The sequence below is a fragment of the Muntiacus reevesi genome, chromosome 3 (assembly GCF_963930625.1).
Source record: "Muntiacus reevesi chromosome 3, mMunRee1.1, whole genome shotgun sequence".
In the NCBI taxonomy this organism is placed as follows: Eukaryota; Metazoa; Chordata; class Mammalia; order Artiodactyla; family Cervidae; genus Muntiacus; species Muntiacus reevesi.
The window spans coordinates 5,380,698-5,399,543 of record NC_089251.1 but is presented as its reverse complement, the minus strand read 5'-3'; the positions used below and the strand labels follow the sequence as shown (position 1 = coordinate 5,399,543).

Sequence of the window (18,846 nt, the reverse complement as noted above, 5' to 3'; positions counted from 1 at the left end):
CCACTTGCTCTCTGCCTGTCTGCTTGGTGAACTGCTGGGCTTGGGGGAGGGAAGTGGACCGAACTGGGACTGGGTTCCCACCCCCACCTGCCCACTTCCTAAGCAGGGGGCCTCCTTGGGTGCAGTGAGGTTCGTGGCACACACACTTGGGAGGATGGGGCGGTGAGGTCACAGGCGAGGAAATTCTCTGAAGACCAGAAAACCAGATCAAGCCTGGTCTCATCAAATACAGCCCACCATGGGGTTTTAGGGCCATGGCCTCGTATGTGCTCAAAGTCCGTTGATGGGGCAGGGAAGGCTCAGAGGTCAGCCATGACCTTGCCCCAACAGAGGCGAGTCCTTGAAGCCTCTAGCTTCTCCCTGGGCCCCGTCCCACCCCACGATCCCGCCCTGATCTGAGCTGGGGCTCCAAGCTGCCTAGATCTGGGCGCAGAGTGAGGTACCAGCCGACTCCCCTCCCCCCTGACCTGTCTCTAAAACAATCTCTCTCTCTCTGGGTCCTGTTGTTTTAGGCGGCACTCAGGCCTCTGGGGGGTCGTCTTTGGGACCCAGGGAAGAGTGTGAAGTGGGGGGGGCAGAGGCCACCCTCCAAGGCCTCACAGGGGACGTGTGTGTGTTTGCTGTCCAGGAGCTGAGGGCTGGCAGGCCGGAAGCGTGGGGGACCCAGGGCATCCCGCACGATGGACCCTCGGGGGGCTCCTCCTGGACCCAGAGGACGAGGAGGCGGAGTTCACAGCACCAGGTACCCGCCGGAGCAGGCAGGGGCGGGGCTGTGACAGAGTGCCACCCACCCGGTGGCTAAAAATGTGTTCCCTTAGTGTTCTGGAGGTCGGAAGTCTGAAAGGAACTTGCTGGGCTGAAATCAAGGTTGTGGGTTGGCTGTGTTCCTCCTAGAGCTTCTGGGAGAGAGTCCCTTCCCTGGCCCTTTCCAGCTTCTCAAGGTCTCCTATACCCCTCTGCTCATGGCCCCTTCCTCTCTGAGGGCAGAGGCCTGAAGGAAGGAATGATGGGGTGTCTACTGGTCCCCTTTCCTCCTGAGTCATGATTTTCCACTTAAGTGAAAGTGAAAGTCACTCAGTTGTGTCTGACTCTCTTCTATCCCATGGACTACATTTAAATGCTTGACTAATAAAGAGAAATGACAGAGTCAGAAGGCTAGGTGAGGGCCCCTTGATCCTTGGTGTATCTGCCTTTTTTCGGCTAGAAGCAAGTTCTGATTCCCATGGAAAATGTGGCCTGTGGGGGCCATCAGCCCCCAGCTTGGTCACACATGTAGCTCTCTTACCTGGGACTTGCTTGAGCCTCACTGAACTCCCACATACACGGGTCCCTGAGGACTCTGAGTTCGTGGGGCATCTGGCATCGTGAGTGCTACGTGAACGGGCAGACAGGTGCCACCAGGCATACGGTATCTCCACCACCAGGCATGCTGTATCTCCTCTGCTCCCACACGGACTCCTTTGTCCCATGGCTCGTCACTTCCAAAAGCCAAGTTTCAAGACAAAAGTCTTAAGACTGCCAAGATAGGATAACCAACAAGGACCTACTGTATAGCACAGGGCACTCTGCTCAATGTTACGTGGTGGCCTGGACGGGAGGGGAGTTTGGGGGAGAAGAGTTTGGATACATGGATGTGTATGGCTGAGTCCCTTTGCTGTCCCCGCTGAAACCATCACAACATTGTTAATCAGCTATATTCCAATATAAAATAAGTTTAACAAAAAATGAGTGTCAAGATAGCAACAGTAGGGCATTAAACTGGGTGTGGGACCCTTGGTGACTGGCAGGGTCACAAGCCCTCGAAGCCAGCTCTGGCTGCGGAGATGTGGGCGGGCCACCCTCAGGGTCTTCTGTGCAGGGTCCCTTTGAGTTTGTAGTTTTATCTTTTGCCAATGAATTCAATATAGACATTAAAAGTCCAGCTAATTAAGTGACGACTATCAAAGCCTTTGTCTCTTGTCTTCAGAGAAGTTTCTGGGAGATCAGCGATTCAGCTATGGGCAACCCCTCACACTGGCCTTCCGGGTCCCCCCTGGGGGCTCCCCACTCCCCACGCAGCTGCGGCTGGAAGGGGCGGGCCTGGCCCTGACTCTGCAGCATTCCAGCGCACCCCGCACCCCGGACTCCGGGCAGGCGGGGGAGGTGCGGCTGAAGTTCCTGTAAGTGTCCTGCCGTGTCCTGAGTGATGGGGTTAGGTGGTCAGGGTGGGCCCTGAGATCTGGGCACATCCGATCCCCCGTGGTCTGGGGGCTCCTGCCAGGGAGCTCTTGGCACCACCTGCCCCCCCCCCCCACCCCCGGCCTCGGGATCTGCTTTGACCCCTCCCCCGGCCAGGCTGCAGGAGACCTCCGAGGACGTGGACCCTCCGCTGCCCCCCTTCCACTTCCAGCGGGTACTCGCCAACCTGACTGCTCTGCGTGTCTGGACCAGCGGCCACAGCATCAGCTCTTCCGGTCAGTGATGACCAGGACACTCCCCAGCCCCCAAACCAGTGAGGCCCCTGGGGGCTCTTTCATCATAGCCTCATGGAGTCTTCAGAGTCAGAGATTACTGTCCCCACTTTAGCACAAAGGGGTCTGAGGCTCAGAGGGGTCGAGACACTTGCCCAAGGTCGTATAACCAGTAAGGGCAGCAGGAGTGGATGCTGAGGACAGAGGCAGGGGCTGGAGAGGGGAGGAGGCTGAGGATGGACAGCTGTAAGGGACAGAAAGAAGCCAGGAACCTGACGGGGCCCCACCAGGGTGGAATCCACCACTGCCGGGAGGCTGGACCCTGGAGGGCTCTTCCATGATGCTGACCACAGTGGCCAGGCTGGGATTCCCCAAGGGGTCGACTCCCCCTGCTGGTCATTAGAGGTGTTGCACCTAGAAAAAGCCTGGTTTCCAAAACCTCTCGACCAGCCTGCTGAGTCATCACAGCTTCAAGCCGAATTTCTCACCACCTCTCATCCTGGTCAGTGGGTGATTGCCTTGGTGGTCCTCTGACTGTCCCTGGTTCCTCCCTCTTTCCTAGTTTACTTTCTCTTCTCCAATCCCCACCCCGTGCCTATATGTGCCTAGACCAGGCATCCTCCATATCCATTTTTAGAACAGATCTGTGGCTTAATGATAAAGGATCCGCCTGCCAATGCAGGAGATGCAGATTCAATCCCTGGGTTGGGAAGATCCCCTGGAGGAGGAAATGACAGCCCAATCCAGTATTCTTGCCTGGAGAGTCCCATGGACAGAGGAGCCTGGAGGGCTACAGTCCACGGGGTCACAAAGAGTCGGACACGACTGAGTGCTGAGCACACACATGCACCCCTTTACTATCTGGAAATGAAATTCACAGATATTATAACCTACCTAGACACAACTTTTAAAAACCAGTATAATATGCTAACTGTAATACACAGAATAAATAAAAAGAAAGTGAATGATATTTAAAAATAACCATATGGGGACTTCCCTGGTAGTCTAGTGGCTAAAACTCCGTATTCCCAATGTGGGGGACCCAGTTTCGATCCCGATCAGAGAACTAGATCCCACATGCTGCAAATAAGAGTTCACATGCCCAACTAAAAAGGCCACACACTGCAACAAAGAACTCTGTGTGTGTGTGTTAGTTGCTCAGTCGTGCCCGACTCTTTGCGACCCCATGGACTGTAGCCCACCAGGCTCCTCTGTCCATGGGATTTCCCAGGCAAGAATACTGGAGTGGGTCGTTGTTTCCTCCTCCAGGGGATCTTCTTGATCCAGGGATCGAACCTGGGTCTCCTGCATTGCAGGTGGATCCTTTACCATCTGAGCCACCAGGGAAGCTTCATGTAAAGGTCTTTTATCCTCATGCAAGCATGTCTTCAGGACAGATTCCTCAAAATGGAAATGTGAGGTCAAAGAGTGTACGTTTTCTGTTTTAACGCATGCTGCCAAGTTTTGCTTCAGCAAGGCTGTACCAATCTATATTTTGATGCCAAGTGTCCACTCTCCTCGCCTGTCTGCCTGCTCTAGTTTTTCTCTAGTGTTGACAGATCATTTTTCTATTTTGCCCCAAGTTTCTAGTAGTTTTCTGTGGGAAAGTTGGTCTGGGAGCTACTCCTCTGTTACTAGAGGCTCCCAATTCATCTTCATACACCTCCACCCATGAGTTCCCCATGTCCCCATCATCCACTGTCACTGCTCTAGAAAACACTCACCAAGCTGAGGGTTGCGAATAATATCAGTGTTTATATGTATATATCTTATTTATTTATTTGGCTGTTTATTTATTTATTTGGGCCTTAGTTGCAGCATGTGGGACCTTTTTTTTAGTTTTTGGCATGCAAACTCTTAGTTGCAGCATGTGGGATCTAGTTCCCTGACTAGGGATCGAACTTGGGGCCCCTGTATTAGGAGCAGAATCTTAGCCACTGACCCACCAGGGAAGTCCGGTAAATGTATCTATCTTTAATAACCAGTGAGAGTAAGCTTCTTCTTGTAAAATTCCCAGCCATATATATTTTTCTTTTGGAAGTTACCAACTTTTCTTTTGCCCTTTGTCCTTTTTTTTTTTAATTGCAATTGACCCATGGACTGCCTTTGTGTACGCGGGCCGGTACCCTGTTACATAAGTGAGTCGGAAGGTTTGGGGGAGAAACACGTGCATGGAGCTGTCTCCTCCTCTCTCTCTCTTGGCAGGCCCTGTGCTCCTGACTGAGGTCCGGCTCACATCCGCCCAGCGGGGGCTCTCTCCACCGGCCTCCTGGGTGGAGACTTGTTCGTGTCCCCAGGGCTACACCGGCCAGTTCTGTGAGTCCTGCGCTCCAGGATACAAGAGGGACACGCCCCTGGGGGGTCCCTATGCCAGCTGTGTTCCCTGCACCTGTAACCAGCATGGCACCTGTGACCCCGACACAGGTAAGTCTCCCTGCACCTCCGCCACCCCCAGGCCACCTGGGCCACACCCAGAACAGCGAGAAGAGCTGACCTGAACGGGGCCAACTGCGTGCGTGTGAGTGATCACTGATACTGATCAGATGGTGTCCTCAAGTTCCTCCATGTGCCAGGCGCCTTTCTATAAGCTGTATCATTGGAATCTGCAAAAAGCCCTGGAGGTGCTGGGACCCTCCGGGTGGGGGACCTAAAGTGCAGGGAGGCGGCTTGGCCAGTAGGTGGCAGAGCTGCTCCTGTCTCCGGTCACTGCCAGCGACGGTCCCCCCAACTTGCAGCAGAGGAAACCCCAGCGGGGAGACCCCGGGCCCTAGGCAGGAGGTGCCGGACTGGGCCTAGACACTGGCCTCTCACACGGGAGGTGGAGGGCCGGCGCCCTGCTGCTCTTCTGCAGCTTCTAGGGCCTCTGCAAGGGGAAATGCCTTTGCCCCGCCGTCAAAGGACAGGAGCCTGGGAATCAGCAGGCCGGCCGGGGTGGGGGAGCACCCGCACCACGAGGCGCTCCTTCCCTCTTGCGCCCAGGCAGGCATCACTAATCGAGCCGGATGGAGTCTCGTGACCCTTCCCTGCGGGGCTCCGGGAGGGTCGTCTCATGAGATGGGACTGGTTAGTCGCCCCTCGGAGCCCCTTGCCTTGGCACAGCTCCCAGCTCCGTTTGGGCAGGTCATCTGTAAAGTGGGGGGGGCGCGGGCACAGCAGTCACTACTGCCCTTCCTGGGCGGGTGGAGGAGTCGTGAGTGTGTGGGTGCTGGGCAGAGACAGGGACCATGGAAAGCACCCCCGGATGCCACCGTCTGCTTGTCCACCCCGCGTCCTCTCTCTTCCCTCCTGTTCACTGCAGTCCTTGATGAGTGCCGCTGGGGGGCGCCCCTGGGAAGGGGCGGCCTTGCTTAACCCCTTCTTAGCCAGGCTCCTGCCTTAGTCCTTGGCAGTGACTGGGCAGACTCCAGACGCCATGGGGCTAGAGAAGGGGGGTTGCAGTATGCCCTTCTTTAGCGACCAGTGGGCCGGAATTCCCTGGTGGTCCGGCGCTTAAGACTCCACGCCTCCACTGCAGGGAGCATGGGTTTAATCCCTGGTCGGGGAACTGAAGATCTGTCGTAAATAAATAAATAAAAACCAGTGGGCAGGGAGGGGAGGTCCATTCTATGAGGCCAAGAAAGCCTCTGGAAACCCACAGACCCCCTAAATGGGTTTCCTCACATTAAGGCCAGAATCCTGGGTCTGTGTCACTGTCCCTGAGCTTAAGAGGCTTCAATTTACAAAATGAAAGAAGCCACTGAGGAAGGGGAAAAGGAATACTAAAAGCAAATGCTAGCGGCATCGTCAGCTGGTTCAGTTATAGGTTTTGGGTTATCAAATGATAATGATGACAGTAAACGTGTGTCAGAGATGGTGCATGGCTGCTCTGAATCGTGATGAGAACCTGTTGAGATCAGAGTCACGTGTGCCCATTTTGCAGGTGGGGAGGTTGAGGCCCAGGGTGCCCAGGTTCACATGGTCGGTAAGTGGTGGACGTGAACCCAGGTGGATGCTTCACCCCTGGGCCATGCTGCCTCCACCGTGGAAGGGGTCCCACCCCAGTTCCCACCCCAGGATGTGCTCGGTGACCCCCCCGTCCAGGAGCCCGCCCGCTGTCTTATGCAGGGTCTGGGCTCAGCTGGTGGTGACCAGGTGCTTGTCTCGCCCCTCAGGGATCTGCCTGTGCGACCACCACACCGAGGGCCCGTCCTGTGAGCGCTGCTTGCCAGGTTTCTACGGCAACCCCTTCACAGGCCAGGCCGACGACTGCCAGCCCTGTCCGTGCCCCGGACAATCGGCCTGCACGACCGTCCCAGACAGCGGAGAAGTGGTGTGTACCCACTGCCCACCGAGCCAGAGAGGTGAGTGCCCAGGGACCCTGCCTCTGCCAGAGCCCCAGGAGTGAGTCCTGGGTCCACAGATGAGGGAGGGCCTAGCTTAGGGGTGTCAGGCCTGACCTCTGGGGATCCTGAGTCTCGTGGTCTGATGGCCAGGGCCGTGGGCTGCTGTGGGTTCCTGGCAGAACTTGGACCACCGAGCACATCCAGTGGGAGTTTGGAAATCGTCATGTCCAGCCCTGCCTCAACCCACAGAGCCTGGCTTAGTAGCTTAAGAGAGAGCTCAGGAGTCTGTATTCCTGTCACGTTCCTGGGTGATTCTTTTACACAGTTAGGGTGGAAAACCTCTCATTGAACTTTCAGCTTTTAAAAAATGTCGCCATGGGAATTCCCTGGTGGTCCAGTGGTTAGCACTCAGAGCTTTCAGTGCCATGGGCCTGGGATCGATCCCTGGTCGGGGAACTAAGATCCCACAAAGCCGTGTGGCGTGGCCAGAAACCAAACACACAAACAAATAAATAATTTTAAAATGTCGCTAGGTAATGTGTGATGCAAAACTCCTCCCATCCCCAGTCCCCTCCCTGTTCCCCATTCCTACTCCAGGAAGCAGAGTCATCCTAGACAGCTGATCATTTAAAAAAAAAAAAAAAGCACACAAGAGCTCTCTCGAGATGTTATTCATATTCTCCCGACTCACTCGTTTAAAGTGTGCAGTTCAGTGGGGTTTTTTTATATTTGCCATTACTGATTTTTTTTAATTTTAGCAAAATACACATAATGTGAAACTTGCCGTTTTGACCATTTTTAAGTGTAGAATTCAGGGGCCTTAAGTACATTCAAGGTGTTGTGTGACCATCACCGCTATCCACCCGCAGAGTTTTTTATCATCCTAAACAGAAACTTCAAACCCATTAAGTGATTATCTCATAATTCCCCCTCCCCCATCCCCTGGCACCCACCATTCTAGTTCCCGTCTCTCTGAATGTGAATATCCCACGTCCCTCAGGTAGCAGGGCTCAGACGATATTTGTCCTCTTGTGTCTGGTTTGTTTCACTTGGCGTGACGTTCCCATGATCTCAGATACCTGGTTCTACATTTGGGACCACGCTGAAAGCAGCTCCCTTGGGACTCCTCTGGCGGTCTGGTGGTTAACACTGCCTGCTTCCAGTGCAGGGGTTGCAGGTTCGATCCCTGGTCAAGGAGGTTCTGCATGCCACGTAGTGTGGCAAAAAAAAAAAACAACTGAAAGCAGCTCCCTGACAGCTAGCAGGTTGGGGAGGTGCTCCAGAGCAGGGGTCCCCAACAATTGCGGGAGTGAGGCCCCACCTGAGGACCCTGCCCCCCACCATCACGCTGGCCCTGTGTTTCCATAACCTTCCCCACATGCCCCGGCTCCCCACCTGCGGCTTCCCCCGGTCTACAACTCCAGGGGACTCCATTCAGTGAGAGAGGGCAGACAGAGAAGTTACCCAAGGGAGGACTTCGGGGGAGGAGGGCTCTGCTGTGTGCAGGAGGAGCCCTGGGAAGGATGCGAGGGTGGACATTACGGCTTTGTGCCAGCCCACGCCTTTCTCACGCCCGCACCCTTCGGGTCCCGCCAGAGCCCAGCACACAGGGAACCCACGCGCTCTGATCCGGGACTGACCGCGGTCAAGTCTTGGTCCTTGCCTGCCTCACTTGCCTACCACCCTGACCCCTCGCAGCTGCCTCCTGCCGGGGAACTGTCCTCAGCTGGTCCCGGATGGACAGCAAGTTAACTGCAGGGACCACATTCTTCATCACCGGCTTCAATCTCCCCCTTGGCCATCTCACTCCATTTCTGTTTCAGAGTCTCAGAGCCAGACCCTGGCCTCTGCCTTCTGAAGCCCATTCAGATTTTCCTTTTCCCTCCTTTGCCGTCTTTTGTCTTCTCCTCCTTAGTCATCCCCCCTCCATGTTCAAGTTTGCCTGCCTTTCATCGCATTAACTTGATTTCCACCAGAGTGATGAACTTTGAGGATGTCGGGCGCCCACAGCTATTTTTCACAATGACAGTAGCTACTTTTTAGATTATAAATTAAGTAATACTCATTGTCACCAATAAGTAAATTGTTGGGAAAAGTGTAAAGGAACGTGAGTGCCTACAGGCATGAAGACCATTTAAGATGCCCATCATCACCGCCCCCAGGTCCCTCCATCATGTTTCATGCAGATATGCACAGAGAGGTAGACATGTTTACCAAGAACAGGCTGACCCTGCATGAAGCCCATGGTACAGGGATGGTCCTTGATGCCTCATCTGTGTTCAGAGTGGACTTCCCAGGCCATGACCCTCCAAAAACCTCCTCACACACTGTCTTTCCTGAGACTCACAGTAACCCTAGGGCTGGAAGATGAAGCCACAGCGGCAGATCAAACCCAGGAAGCAGGGCAGAAGTAGAAAACAGATAGTCCAGAGAGAGTTCAGAAGCCATGAGAAGCAGAAAAGGCAAAGGGGCCAGAAACCAGGAGGAAAAAAGCAACCCCGGCTGAGGGAGAGAGGTGGGGGAGGGGATGGCGACGAGGAGGGTGGCAGTGATGGTGAAGATGGAGACAGGGAAGATGACGACAGAGGAATGAGCAAGATAAGGATGAAGATGATGAAGACCATCAAGTTGATGCTAATGATGAAGGTGGAGATGGTGATAAAGGTGACGATGACGAAGATGCTGAGTGATGATGGAGAGTGATGCTCAAGGTCATGAGGAAGATAAGGGTCAAGATGATGACTGTAGCAATGAGAATGATGGATGAAAATGATGACAGAGGTGACGTCCACAGAGCTTCCTTGGTGGCTCAGTGGTAAAGAATTCACCTGCCAACACAGGAGACGCAAGTTCAAGAAGATCCCACGTGGCTTAGAGCAGCTAAGCCCGGGTGTTGAGCCCGTGTTCTAGAGCCCAAGGGCCGCAACTACTGAAGCCCATGCACCTCAGAGCCCTGCTCTGCAGCCAGAGAAGCCACAGCCACGAGAAGCCCTCGCTCTGTGATAAGAGAGTAGGCCCCACTCTCCGCAACTAGAGAGAGCCCGCACGTAGCCACGAGGACCCAGCACAAGGGTAAATGAATAAGCTAAATCAGCCATGGACAAGAAATCAACCAGACCCCGCATCATCTGGCCGCCACTCATCTCTGCAGACAAAGGTCGTGATGACGATAATGATTATTTGAGGAAGAGAATGGTCAAGGCGCTGATGAAGAGAATGGCGAATGAGGACGTGATGGCTCGGGGGGTGATGATGGTGAATAGGTGATTCTGCTGCTGATCAGGACCCACGTGCCAGGATCTGGGCTTAGTGCTTTGCTTGCCATAACTTCTTAAGGGTCCTTTGAAGTCGCTGCCTTTATCGTCCCCGCTCTGCAGACGTGGAGTCCAAGTTCAGCAAGGCCCAGCGGCTCACTTAAGACCACATGGCCAGCTGCTGGCCCGGCTGGGCCCTGGCCGCAGGTCAGCCTGACCCCAGAGCCCATGGTCTGCTCCCCCAGGAGCCTGGCGGGAGCTCTCTTGGGTTCCCGCCCACCCTCACCACTCGTGGACTCAGCAGGCCCGGCCCCTCATTCCTGCTCCTCCACACAAGCCTTCTGCTTTCCCAGGGCGGCGCTGTGAGATCTGTGATGATGGCTTTTTCGGGGACCCACTGGGGCTCTCTGGGCCCCCCCAGCCCTGCCAGCCATGTCAGTGCAGTGGAAACGTGGACCCCAATGCTGTGGGCAACTGTGACCCCCGGTCTGGTCGCTGCCTGCGATGCCTGCACAACACGACAGGTGTCCGCTGCGAGCACTGTCAGGAAGGCTTCTACGGGAGCGCCCTGGCCCCTCGGCCCGCAGACAAATGCGTGCGTGAGTACCAGCCTCCCAGGCCCACAGGGCGGGGCGGGGCGGGCTCCTCCTCCACCAGCCTCGGCAGGGCTCCTGTGCAGCCTTAGGCAGTTTACTCACCTTCCCTGTTGCCTTGTCGAGAAAGTGTAAGGGTTTGTTTTCTTCTCTGAGGTTCTTTCAGCTTCGGGATCTGATCAACTCTGAGCCTGTGAATTTTTTGTTTGTTTTCTTCCTGCCCGGATAATTTAGCACCGATCTCATGCTCTGCTGTTGGCACCTAGGACTGTCCCAGACGGCCTGCGGCCCTCATCATGTTTGTCCCGCCCCTGGGCTTCCCAGATGCTCAGCCCTCCGGGCCCTTGAGGCGTGCATCAGCTTGTGGGAGGCTTCCAGGAGTGCCCCAGGGAGAAGCTCAGCATTTGCCCCCCTGCTCCTTGCGGCCCCTGTCGGCCTCTTGTTTTTAGGAGGGCCTAGAGGAGCAGAGTCAAGTGACCCAAAACAGTGGGAGCCAGGTCTGCCCCTGAGCCCCCCAGCCGAGTTTCTGGCCTTCTCTGCAGTTCTCTCCAAGGACACAGAAAATGGGACGAGACTAGCGCCCAGCCCTGGAGCCTTTTTTCAAAGATGGCTCAGGAGCCTGAGTGAATGGGAGTCATCTCCCTGGGCGCCCCACCTTCTCTGCCTCTCCGGGACCCCCTCGAGGTGGAACAGATGATCTGCGGGGTTCCCTGACAGCCTTTCCTTCCCCTACCCCCATCCCCCAGCCTGCCGCTGCAGCCCGGAGGGCTCAGTCAGTGAGCAGAGACCCTGCGACCCAGCGAGCGGCCAGTGCGCCTGCCTGCCCCACGTGACCGGACGGGACTGCGGCCACTGCAGCCCGGGCTTCTACGACCTCCAGCCCGGGAGGGGCTGCCGGCGGTGAGTGGGGCGCGGCTGTGGGTGCCCTTCCCCTGGGTGTCCCCCCAGGACGGAAGACGTCACCAGGGAGCCTCCAGGCCCAGGTACGCCGTGCCCGGCACTGGCGGGGCACAAGGGAACGGTCCCCTGGGGGTCAGATTCACCGCCCTGCCAACCAGGATGCAGGCCAAGAGCAGCCCTGAGGGATGTCCAGGCGGGTGGGAGCTGCTTCAGTCTCTGCGTCCCTCCTTGGTAACTCGGTCACTTGGTGACCTTTGTGGCCGCAGCAGCAGCTTAGATAGCGTCTTTAGGGCGCAGCGGAGAACTCCAGGGACATGCCCCATGAAGCAGATTTGTTTCTTTCTGACCAGACTGTCTCATGCTTTCAATATGCTAATTGCCTTGTGACTTTCCAACTGAAAGGTATAGTCCAAGATGTTTATATGAATATGTCCCCATACCTTTTTAGGGAGGTGGAGGGGCAGAATTTTGTGAGATTGCGCTTCCTGAGCCACAGCTTGGAGGAGGCTGTTGGACACGTTCCTCGTCTGCAGAGGGCATGGTCCCGAGGCCCCGCGCCAGCCTGAGATGGCAGAGGCGGGGCTGGGAATGGCCCAGAGCTCGTCCCAGACCTGGGTTCCTTCCCTTCCCTTACTGTAGCTGCACGTGCCACCCATGGGGCTCCCGGGAGGACCAGTGCCACCCCAAGACCGGGCAATGCCCCTGCCGTCCAGGCGTCGAGGGCCAGACCTGTGACCGATGCCAGCTGGGTTTCTTCGGCTTTTCCGTCAAGGGCTGCCGCGGTAAGGAAGCCGGGTCCTTCCCGGGCTGCCCGGAAACGGAAGCTTCTAGGACAGAGGATCAGTGGGGAGATGGCCGAGCAGCAGGAGGGAGACAGATTGAATAAGGGGCAAGTCTTCTTGGAGTAACCGTGGGAATGTAGAGTGAGTCAGCAGAGCAGAGGATGCAAGTACTGACCTCCTGAGTGCCTGGGGCCATCAGATCACCTCTCTGGGTCTCACTTATGTGTGGACTACATGGCCGTCCTAAACCTGCCTGGTCCGCAGATCCTGGGGACACTGAAATAACTCAGGTTCTTGGTCATCGCCTCCAACCTTCTGGATCAGTCTCCTGGGAACGACCCAGGAATGTACCTGAGCTGCCCATGGGAGTCGGGAGCATCTGGGCTGCAGGGCATCTGGGGGTTCTGGTGTGGGGTGGCCATCAGGGTGCCCAGTGACATCTGCACACCCCCCCCAGACTGCAGGTGCTCCCCGCTGGGTGCCACCTCACCCCAGTGTCGCGAGAACAGCACGTGTGTGTGCAGGCCTGGCTTCGTGGGCTACAAGTGTGACCGCTGCCAGGAAAACTTCTTCCTCACGGCCAGCGGCACGCAGTGCCAGGAGTGCCCGTCCTGCTACGCCCTGGTGAAGGAGGGGGTGAGTCCTCCCCGTGGGGGCCCTGCCCAGGCTGGCTGCACCTTCTGTTCATTTCACGCCCCCAGCGAGCGCCTGCTCTGTGCTGGGCGCCGGGAGGTGCGCACTTATCCTGAGCCCTGGGTCTTTCTGGGACCACCGGCCACCTCCTTGTGCCCACCCAGTCATCTGGCTCAGCTCTCCCCTCTGCCCTGTCCCAGCTCCGGAGGGGGCAAGAGAAAGGCCCTGACCGTGTGTCCTTCCCCATCACCAGGCCGAGGTCTCACACCTACTCACGTCCAGTGGGGATGAGGACTCAGATGGTCCTTCGTGGGGAGGGTCAGAGGGAGGGCGATGCTCCTGCTGGGACACAAGTAGACCCTCAAGGAGGGAGGTGACGTGGAGCAGGTGTCAGGAGCATGACCTCTGGACCCCAGGAGCATGACCCCCAGCCCTGTTAGTTGTCACGTGTCCAAACAGGTGACAGCCTTGGTAAGCTTCAGTGGGTCTCTCCGACTCCAAAATGGAGATGGTTCAGACCTGCAACCCCTTTCCTGAAATCAGTGAGGCCAGCTTTTGGAATGATGGATCTGTAGAAAGATAGGATGGTGTGTGATGGATATTGGGTACCACTCCCAGCAGTGCCCGGGCCAGCTGCCCTAATCAAGCCCGTTGATACATCTGCAGGAACACAGGTGAATATTCACACCAAGAGGGCAGATAAAGATCACAGGTAGCCTTGTTCAGAATGTTCACACCAGGGGGGGAAATAAAGATCACAGGTAGCCTTGTTCAGAATGTTCACACCAGGGGGGGAAATAAAGATCACAGGTAGCCTTGTTCAGAATGTTCACACCAGGGGGGGGGAAATAAAGATCACAGGTAGCCTTGTTCAGAATGTTCACACCAAGGGGGGAAATAAAGATCACAGGTAGCCTTGTTCAGAATGTTCACACCAAGAGGGTAGATAAAGATCACAGGTAGCCTTGTTCAGAATATTCACACCAGGGGGGGAAATAATGATCATAGGTAGCCTTGTTCAGAATGTTCACACCAAGAGGGTAGATAAAGATCACAGGTAGCCTTGTTCAGAATATTCACACCAAGAGGGTAGGTAAAGATCACAGGTAGCCTTGTTCAGAATATTCACACCAGGGGGGGAAATAAAGATCATAGGTAGCCTTGTTCAGAATGTTCACACCAAGAGGGTAGATAAAGATCACAGGTAGCCTTGTTCAGAATATTCACACCAAGAGGGTAGATAAAGATCACAGGTAGCCTTGTTCAGAATGTTCACACCAGGGGGGGAAATAAAGATCATAGGTAGCCTTGTTCAGAATGTTCACACCAAGAGGGCAGATAAAGATCACAGGTAGCCTTGTTCAGAATATTCACACCAAGAGGGTAGATAAAGATCACAGGTAGCCTTGTTCAGAATATTCACACCAGGGGGGGAAATAAAGATCATAGGTAGCCTTGTTCTAAATGAGTTCGGGGATTTTTTTTTTAAACCTGATTTTGCCATTCTATGTGGAATGGAAATCTTTGAGGATTTTCAGAGCATTTTGGACTTCAGAATCAAGGAGAGGGCTTGGGACCTGTATCCCCACCCCTTAGGGTGGTTACAAGGTGAACGTGAGCTGGCGCGTGGCCAGTGGTCATTCGCACCTGGCTCCTAGCAGGCGCTCCATAAATGCATTTGTTGTTCATGTGATTGAAAGAACAGGGCTAGGAGATGGAGCAGAACACTGTCACTCCGTCTGCAAGGATCACATGTCTGCTCCGTGCCAAGTCCTGGGAACATGGCAGGACAGACAGAAATCCTGCTGAGGCTTCCCTTCCCATCCCCCCTCAGCAGGGAAGAGGTGTGATTGGCTGAATGCCAGTAGGTGCCATGGGTCTGAGAAGGGAAGGGTCAGCTCCAAGGATGGGGGTGGGTATAGTAGGTTCTCAGAGGTCCAGTGTATCCTTAGCTTTGAGGCCTAGATTCGGATTGGAGAAGGCAACACTTGCGGGGACGGCAGGCCAGGCAGAAACCAGCAGAGGTGTCCAAGCAGGACTTCAGGCCACCAGCCTCACACCCGCTTCCCTCCCTGACCCCTCCAGGCTGCCAAGCTGAAGGCCAGGCTGACCCTGATGGAGGGATGGCTGCAAGGGTCTGACTGCGGCAGGCCCTGGGGACCGCTGGACATTCTACAGGGAGAGGCCCCACGGGGGGACGTCCACCAGGGCCCCCACCTGCTGCAAGGTAGAGCGAGAGGGCAGAGTGGGAGCCTGGGAGGCCAGGGGAGGGGGCTGGCTGGCCAGATGCCCACCGTGGAGCCCCTCAGCCTGGCCTCAGGATGCTTTGAGGGCTCTGGGCTCATCCCTAGGAGAACTCGCTTGCTGGGAGAGCCTGTCTGACTTCTCCATCTGGATGAACCCCTCCTGCCATGCAGTCCTGTCGCCCCACAGACCTCTCTTTCAGTATCCCTTGCCCTGTTGTATTTTGTAGCTTTGTTAAGATCAGTCTCTGACTACAACCTCAGTCCCCATGTCCCCTGCACCACCTAGACTGTGCCCGTAAGCTCAGGGAGGGCAGGAGTTGGGTTCATTCACTGAGTCAGTCATGCAAGGAATGAACACTGAGGCGCTGTCCTAGGTGCTGAACAGGTAAAGTTCCTGCTGCCTTAACTGTTGGCCATTTTGCTCACTGCTGTATCCCCAGCATAGAAAAGTGAAAGTGAAGTCGCTCAGTCGTGTCCAACTCTTTGTGACCCCATGGACTGCAGCCCACCAGGCTCCTCAGTCCATGGGATTTTCCAGGCAAGAGTACTGGAGTGGGTTGCTATTTCCTTCTCCAGGGGATCTTCCCGACCCAGGGATTGAACCCGGGTCTCCTGCATGGTAGGCAGATGCTTTACCGTCTGAGCCACCAGCATAGAAAGTCAATGGTAAATAAGGAACAAGACTGTCATTAAGTCGAGGTGAAATTTGGCCCTGGGACACCGATGGGGGCGTCAGAAGCCAGTTGGCTATTTTGTCAAGGTTTAAGTTCACAAGCACCTGTCCTCCCGCAGCCACCACAGGTGAGCTGAACACCAGTTTGCCAGACTCACGAAATAGGGAGGTGTCAGATGCTGTGCGTTTACATGTCCACTCTGAGCCATGCTGTGAATTATAGAGCTGACTTGGTGGGGAGGCTTTACTGCTCTCTCAGATTCAGGAATCGCTCGCTGTGGCTCTAAAAGGCCTGGCTTCCTTCCAGTCCTTCATCTGTGGCTCACTTCCTGCATGGAGGACCTTAGGTCATGATCTGCCATCTCTGGGCCTCAGCCTTTGCATCTGTAAAATGCGGGAGACTCTTCCTTTGGAGCCAGTGCTCAGGCCTGGTGAGGGAGTCAAGCTCTGCCCAGGAGGAGTGGAGGCCACAGTTGGGGCACCTTGAGGTTGTGGGCTTTACCTTGAAATCTTGACTGCTCTATGACCCCTGGGCTGGGGGCTTTCTGCAGGGGCCCAGGAAGCCTTCTTGGAGCAGGTGACAGGCCTCGAGGGTGCTGTGAAGGCTGCCCGGGAGCAGCTGCAGGCGCTGGGCAGGAATGCCCACTGTGCCCAGGATGGAGCAGAGAAGACCTGCATCCAGCTGGCGGACGTAGCAGCAGCACTGGAGTCCTCGGAAGAGGAGATTCTGCATGCGGCCACCATCCTCGCAGCTCTGGTACCCTAGGGGACCCCCTCCCCGACCCCTCCCCTTGACTGAGCCTGGGGCATGTCCCACTTTGGGAGGCTCAATTTTCTCATCCACAGAATAGCGGGTCACACAGTGGCTCCTCTGCCCATCCGGTGAGATGTTTGCAAAGCACGAGGCATATTCCAAGTAGACAGTGAATGCCCAGCCAGTGGCAGGCATCGTTACTATTGTTTCCAAGCTCTAGGGCTCCGCCCACTGGATGCTGACTCTGCAGCTGGCTCTGAGCATTTATACATTAAGTGGCATGGCCCAATTCTGCCCAATAACTGAGCCAGATACCGTCCTGAACCTTCAGGGACAGGCCATCGGCTCCCTCCAACTTCCTTCTTTCCTTTAAAGGTGATTCCTCAGGAAAGGCTTGGCCAGTCCGCCAGCTGGAGCCAGCTGGCCACAGAGGCGCGTGCCCTCGCCAGGAGGTGAGCCCCCAGGCCCCGGGAGCTTGGTGAGGTCCCGTCCACAGAAGCATGAAGGGGGGCCAGCCCTTCCCCCAAGGGCTTCCAGGGTGGGGGCCAGCCCCGTAGGCGTCCCCACCCCGAGAAGCTGGAACCATTGGGTATAGGACTGTATGGGGGGGGAGAGCTGTGCTAGATGCCCGCAGCATCTCTGAGCCCAGAGATGTGGGGGTGGGGGGTGGCTGGAGCTGCTGTATTGAGGTGTAATTCTCACGCCATGCAAGTCAACTGTTTAAATTGAACAGTTCAATGGTCTTCAGTATATTCACAGAATCGTGCTATTATACCATCCCCACAGTCAGTTTTAGAACACTTTCCTCACCGCCCCCCCCCCCCCCCCGCAGAAACAAGTCCCATACCCATCAGACATCGCTCTCCATTCCTCCTCACCCTCCCCAGCCCCTAGTAACCACTCATCTGCTTTCTGTCTCTATAGATTTGCTAACCTGGACATTTCATATACATGGGATCATACACGTGGTCTTTTGCATCTGGCTTCTTTGACTTAGTATAAATTTTCAAGGCTCATCGTATTGTACCTGATGTCAGTACTTCATTCTTTTTTTTTTTTTTTTTTTACAACCAAATAGTATTATTCCATTGTTTGAATATGTCACATTTGGTTTATCCGGTCATCTGTTGATGGATATTTGGATTGCTTCATCCTCTGCCTTTTTAAGGAGCAACTTAAGATCCTAAAGACACAAGCTCTAAAACAATGTGTCCCTTTGGCTGTACTTTGCCAACTGTAGGTCCATTTTATGGATGAGCAGAGAGACTCAGAGAAGTGAAGTGACTTGCCTAAGGACACCTGGTTATAAGTGGTAGAGCCAGATTCAAACCCACGCTGTCTTGACCATTCTTTTCTATGCTGTCTTTATTAGGGTGACCATATAATCTATTGTCCAAACTGAGATTTTATGTGTGATGAAAGGCCCCATTATTCATTTTGCCAGGACAGCAGGCATAAACCCATTGTAACAGGAAGAGGGGCGTGGGTCCTCTTCCCAACAAGTCTTCACTGCCTGTCAGGCACAGAGGGTAAAGGAGCCTGGCCCCCGTGGCTGTACTGTGTGGGATGGTGAGAGTGCCACGCAGGGGGTGTGGGTTTGCATCCAAGCCCCTTCTGTGTGAGCTCCTGCCGATGGTCAGGCGGGTATTTTCACACAGCCACAGGGACACCGCCACCAAGATTGAGGCCACCGCTCGGAGGGCCCTGTTCGCCTCCAACACCAGTTATGCGCTTCTCTGGAGCCTGGTGGAGGGCAGAGCGGCCCTGGAGGCCCAGCAGGAGCTGGAGGACAGGTGAGACCTCCCAGGTGTGGGGAGGAGCCTGGGTTGGCTTCCTGGGGCCCACAGGGTCTGACCAGAGGCCAGTGGTTCCAGAAACGCCTTCCTTCCCTTGAGTCCTGATGGTCCTTGGGTTGGGGTGGGATGCCCGGGGTCTGCTCGGTGGTGAGTTATAGGAACCCACTCATGCCTGGAGGAGGAAATGGCAACCCTCTCCAGTATTCTTGCCTGGGGAGTCCCAGGGACAGAGGAGCCTGGAGGGCTACAGTCCCTGGGGGTGGCAAAGAGTCGGACACGACTGAGCGCACACACTCACGCCTGGGGGCGCAGCTCAGCCTCTGGAGAGAAGGGACGAGAATGTGAAAGAGGAGGGTCCAGGGCAGCACCTCCTCCCCCCACCACACCCCCACAACTCCCCCCCACCCCAGACCCCTTCGGAGTGCCTCTCAGGCACTAGCTTT

The 18,846-nt window shown here is 55.5% G+C and overlaps 1 protein-coding gene across 2 annotated transcripts in view; it reads left to right on the top strand.

Moving 5' to 3' along the window:
- Positions 1-18,846, top strand: part of LAMC3 (laminin subunit gamma 3) — a 67,316-nt gene that overhangs the window by 34,279 nt on the left and 14,191 nt on the right. For both annotated transcript variants that reach the window (XM_065928236.1, XM_065928235.1), the window contains exons 9-21: positions 629-742; positions 1,967-2,159; positions 2,335-2,453; positions 4,656-4,874; positions 6,602-6,790; positions 10,380-10,625; positions 11,366-11,519; positions 12,159-12,301; positions 12,759-12,937; positions 15,020-15,161; positions 16,405-16,610; positions 16,983-17,059; positions 18,266-18,400. In XM_065928236.1, coding sequence (XP_065784308.1) covers positions 629-742; positions 1,967-2,159; positions 2,335-2,453; positions 4,656-4,874; positions 6,602-6,790; positions 10,380-10,625; positions 11,366-11,519; positions 12,159-12,301; positions 12,759-12,937; positions 15,020-15,161; positions 16,405-16,610; positions 16,983-17,059; positions 18,266-18,400 — 2,116 coding nt within the window. The remainder of the gene's footprint in view (positions 1-628; positions 743-1,966; positions 2,160-2,334; positions 2,454-4,655; positions 4,875-6,601; positions 6,791-10,379; positions 10,626-11,365; positions 11,520-12,158; positions 12,302-12,758; positions 12,938-15,019; positions 15,162-16,404; positions 16,611-16,982; positions 17,060-18,265; positions 18,401-18,846) is intronic.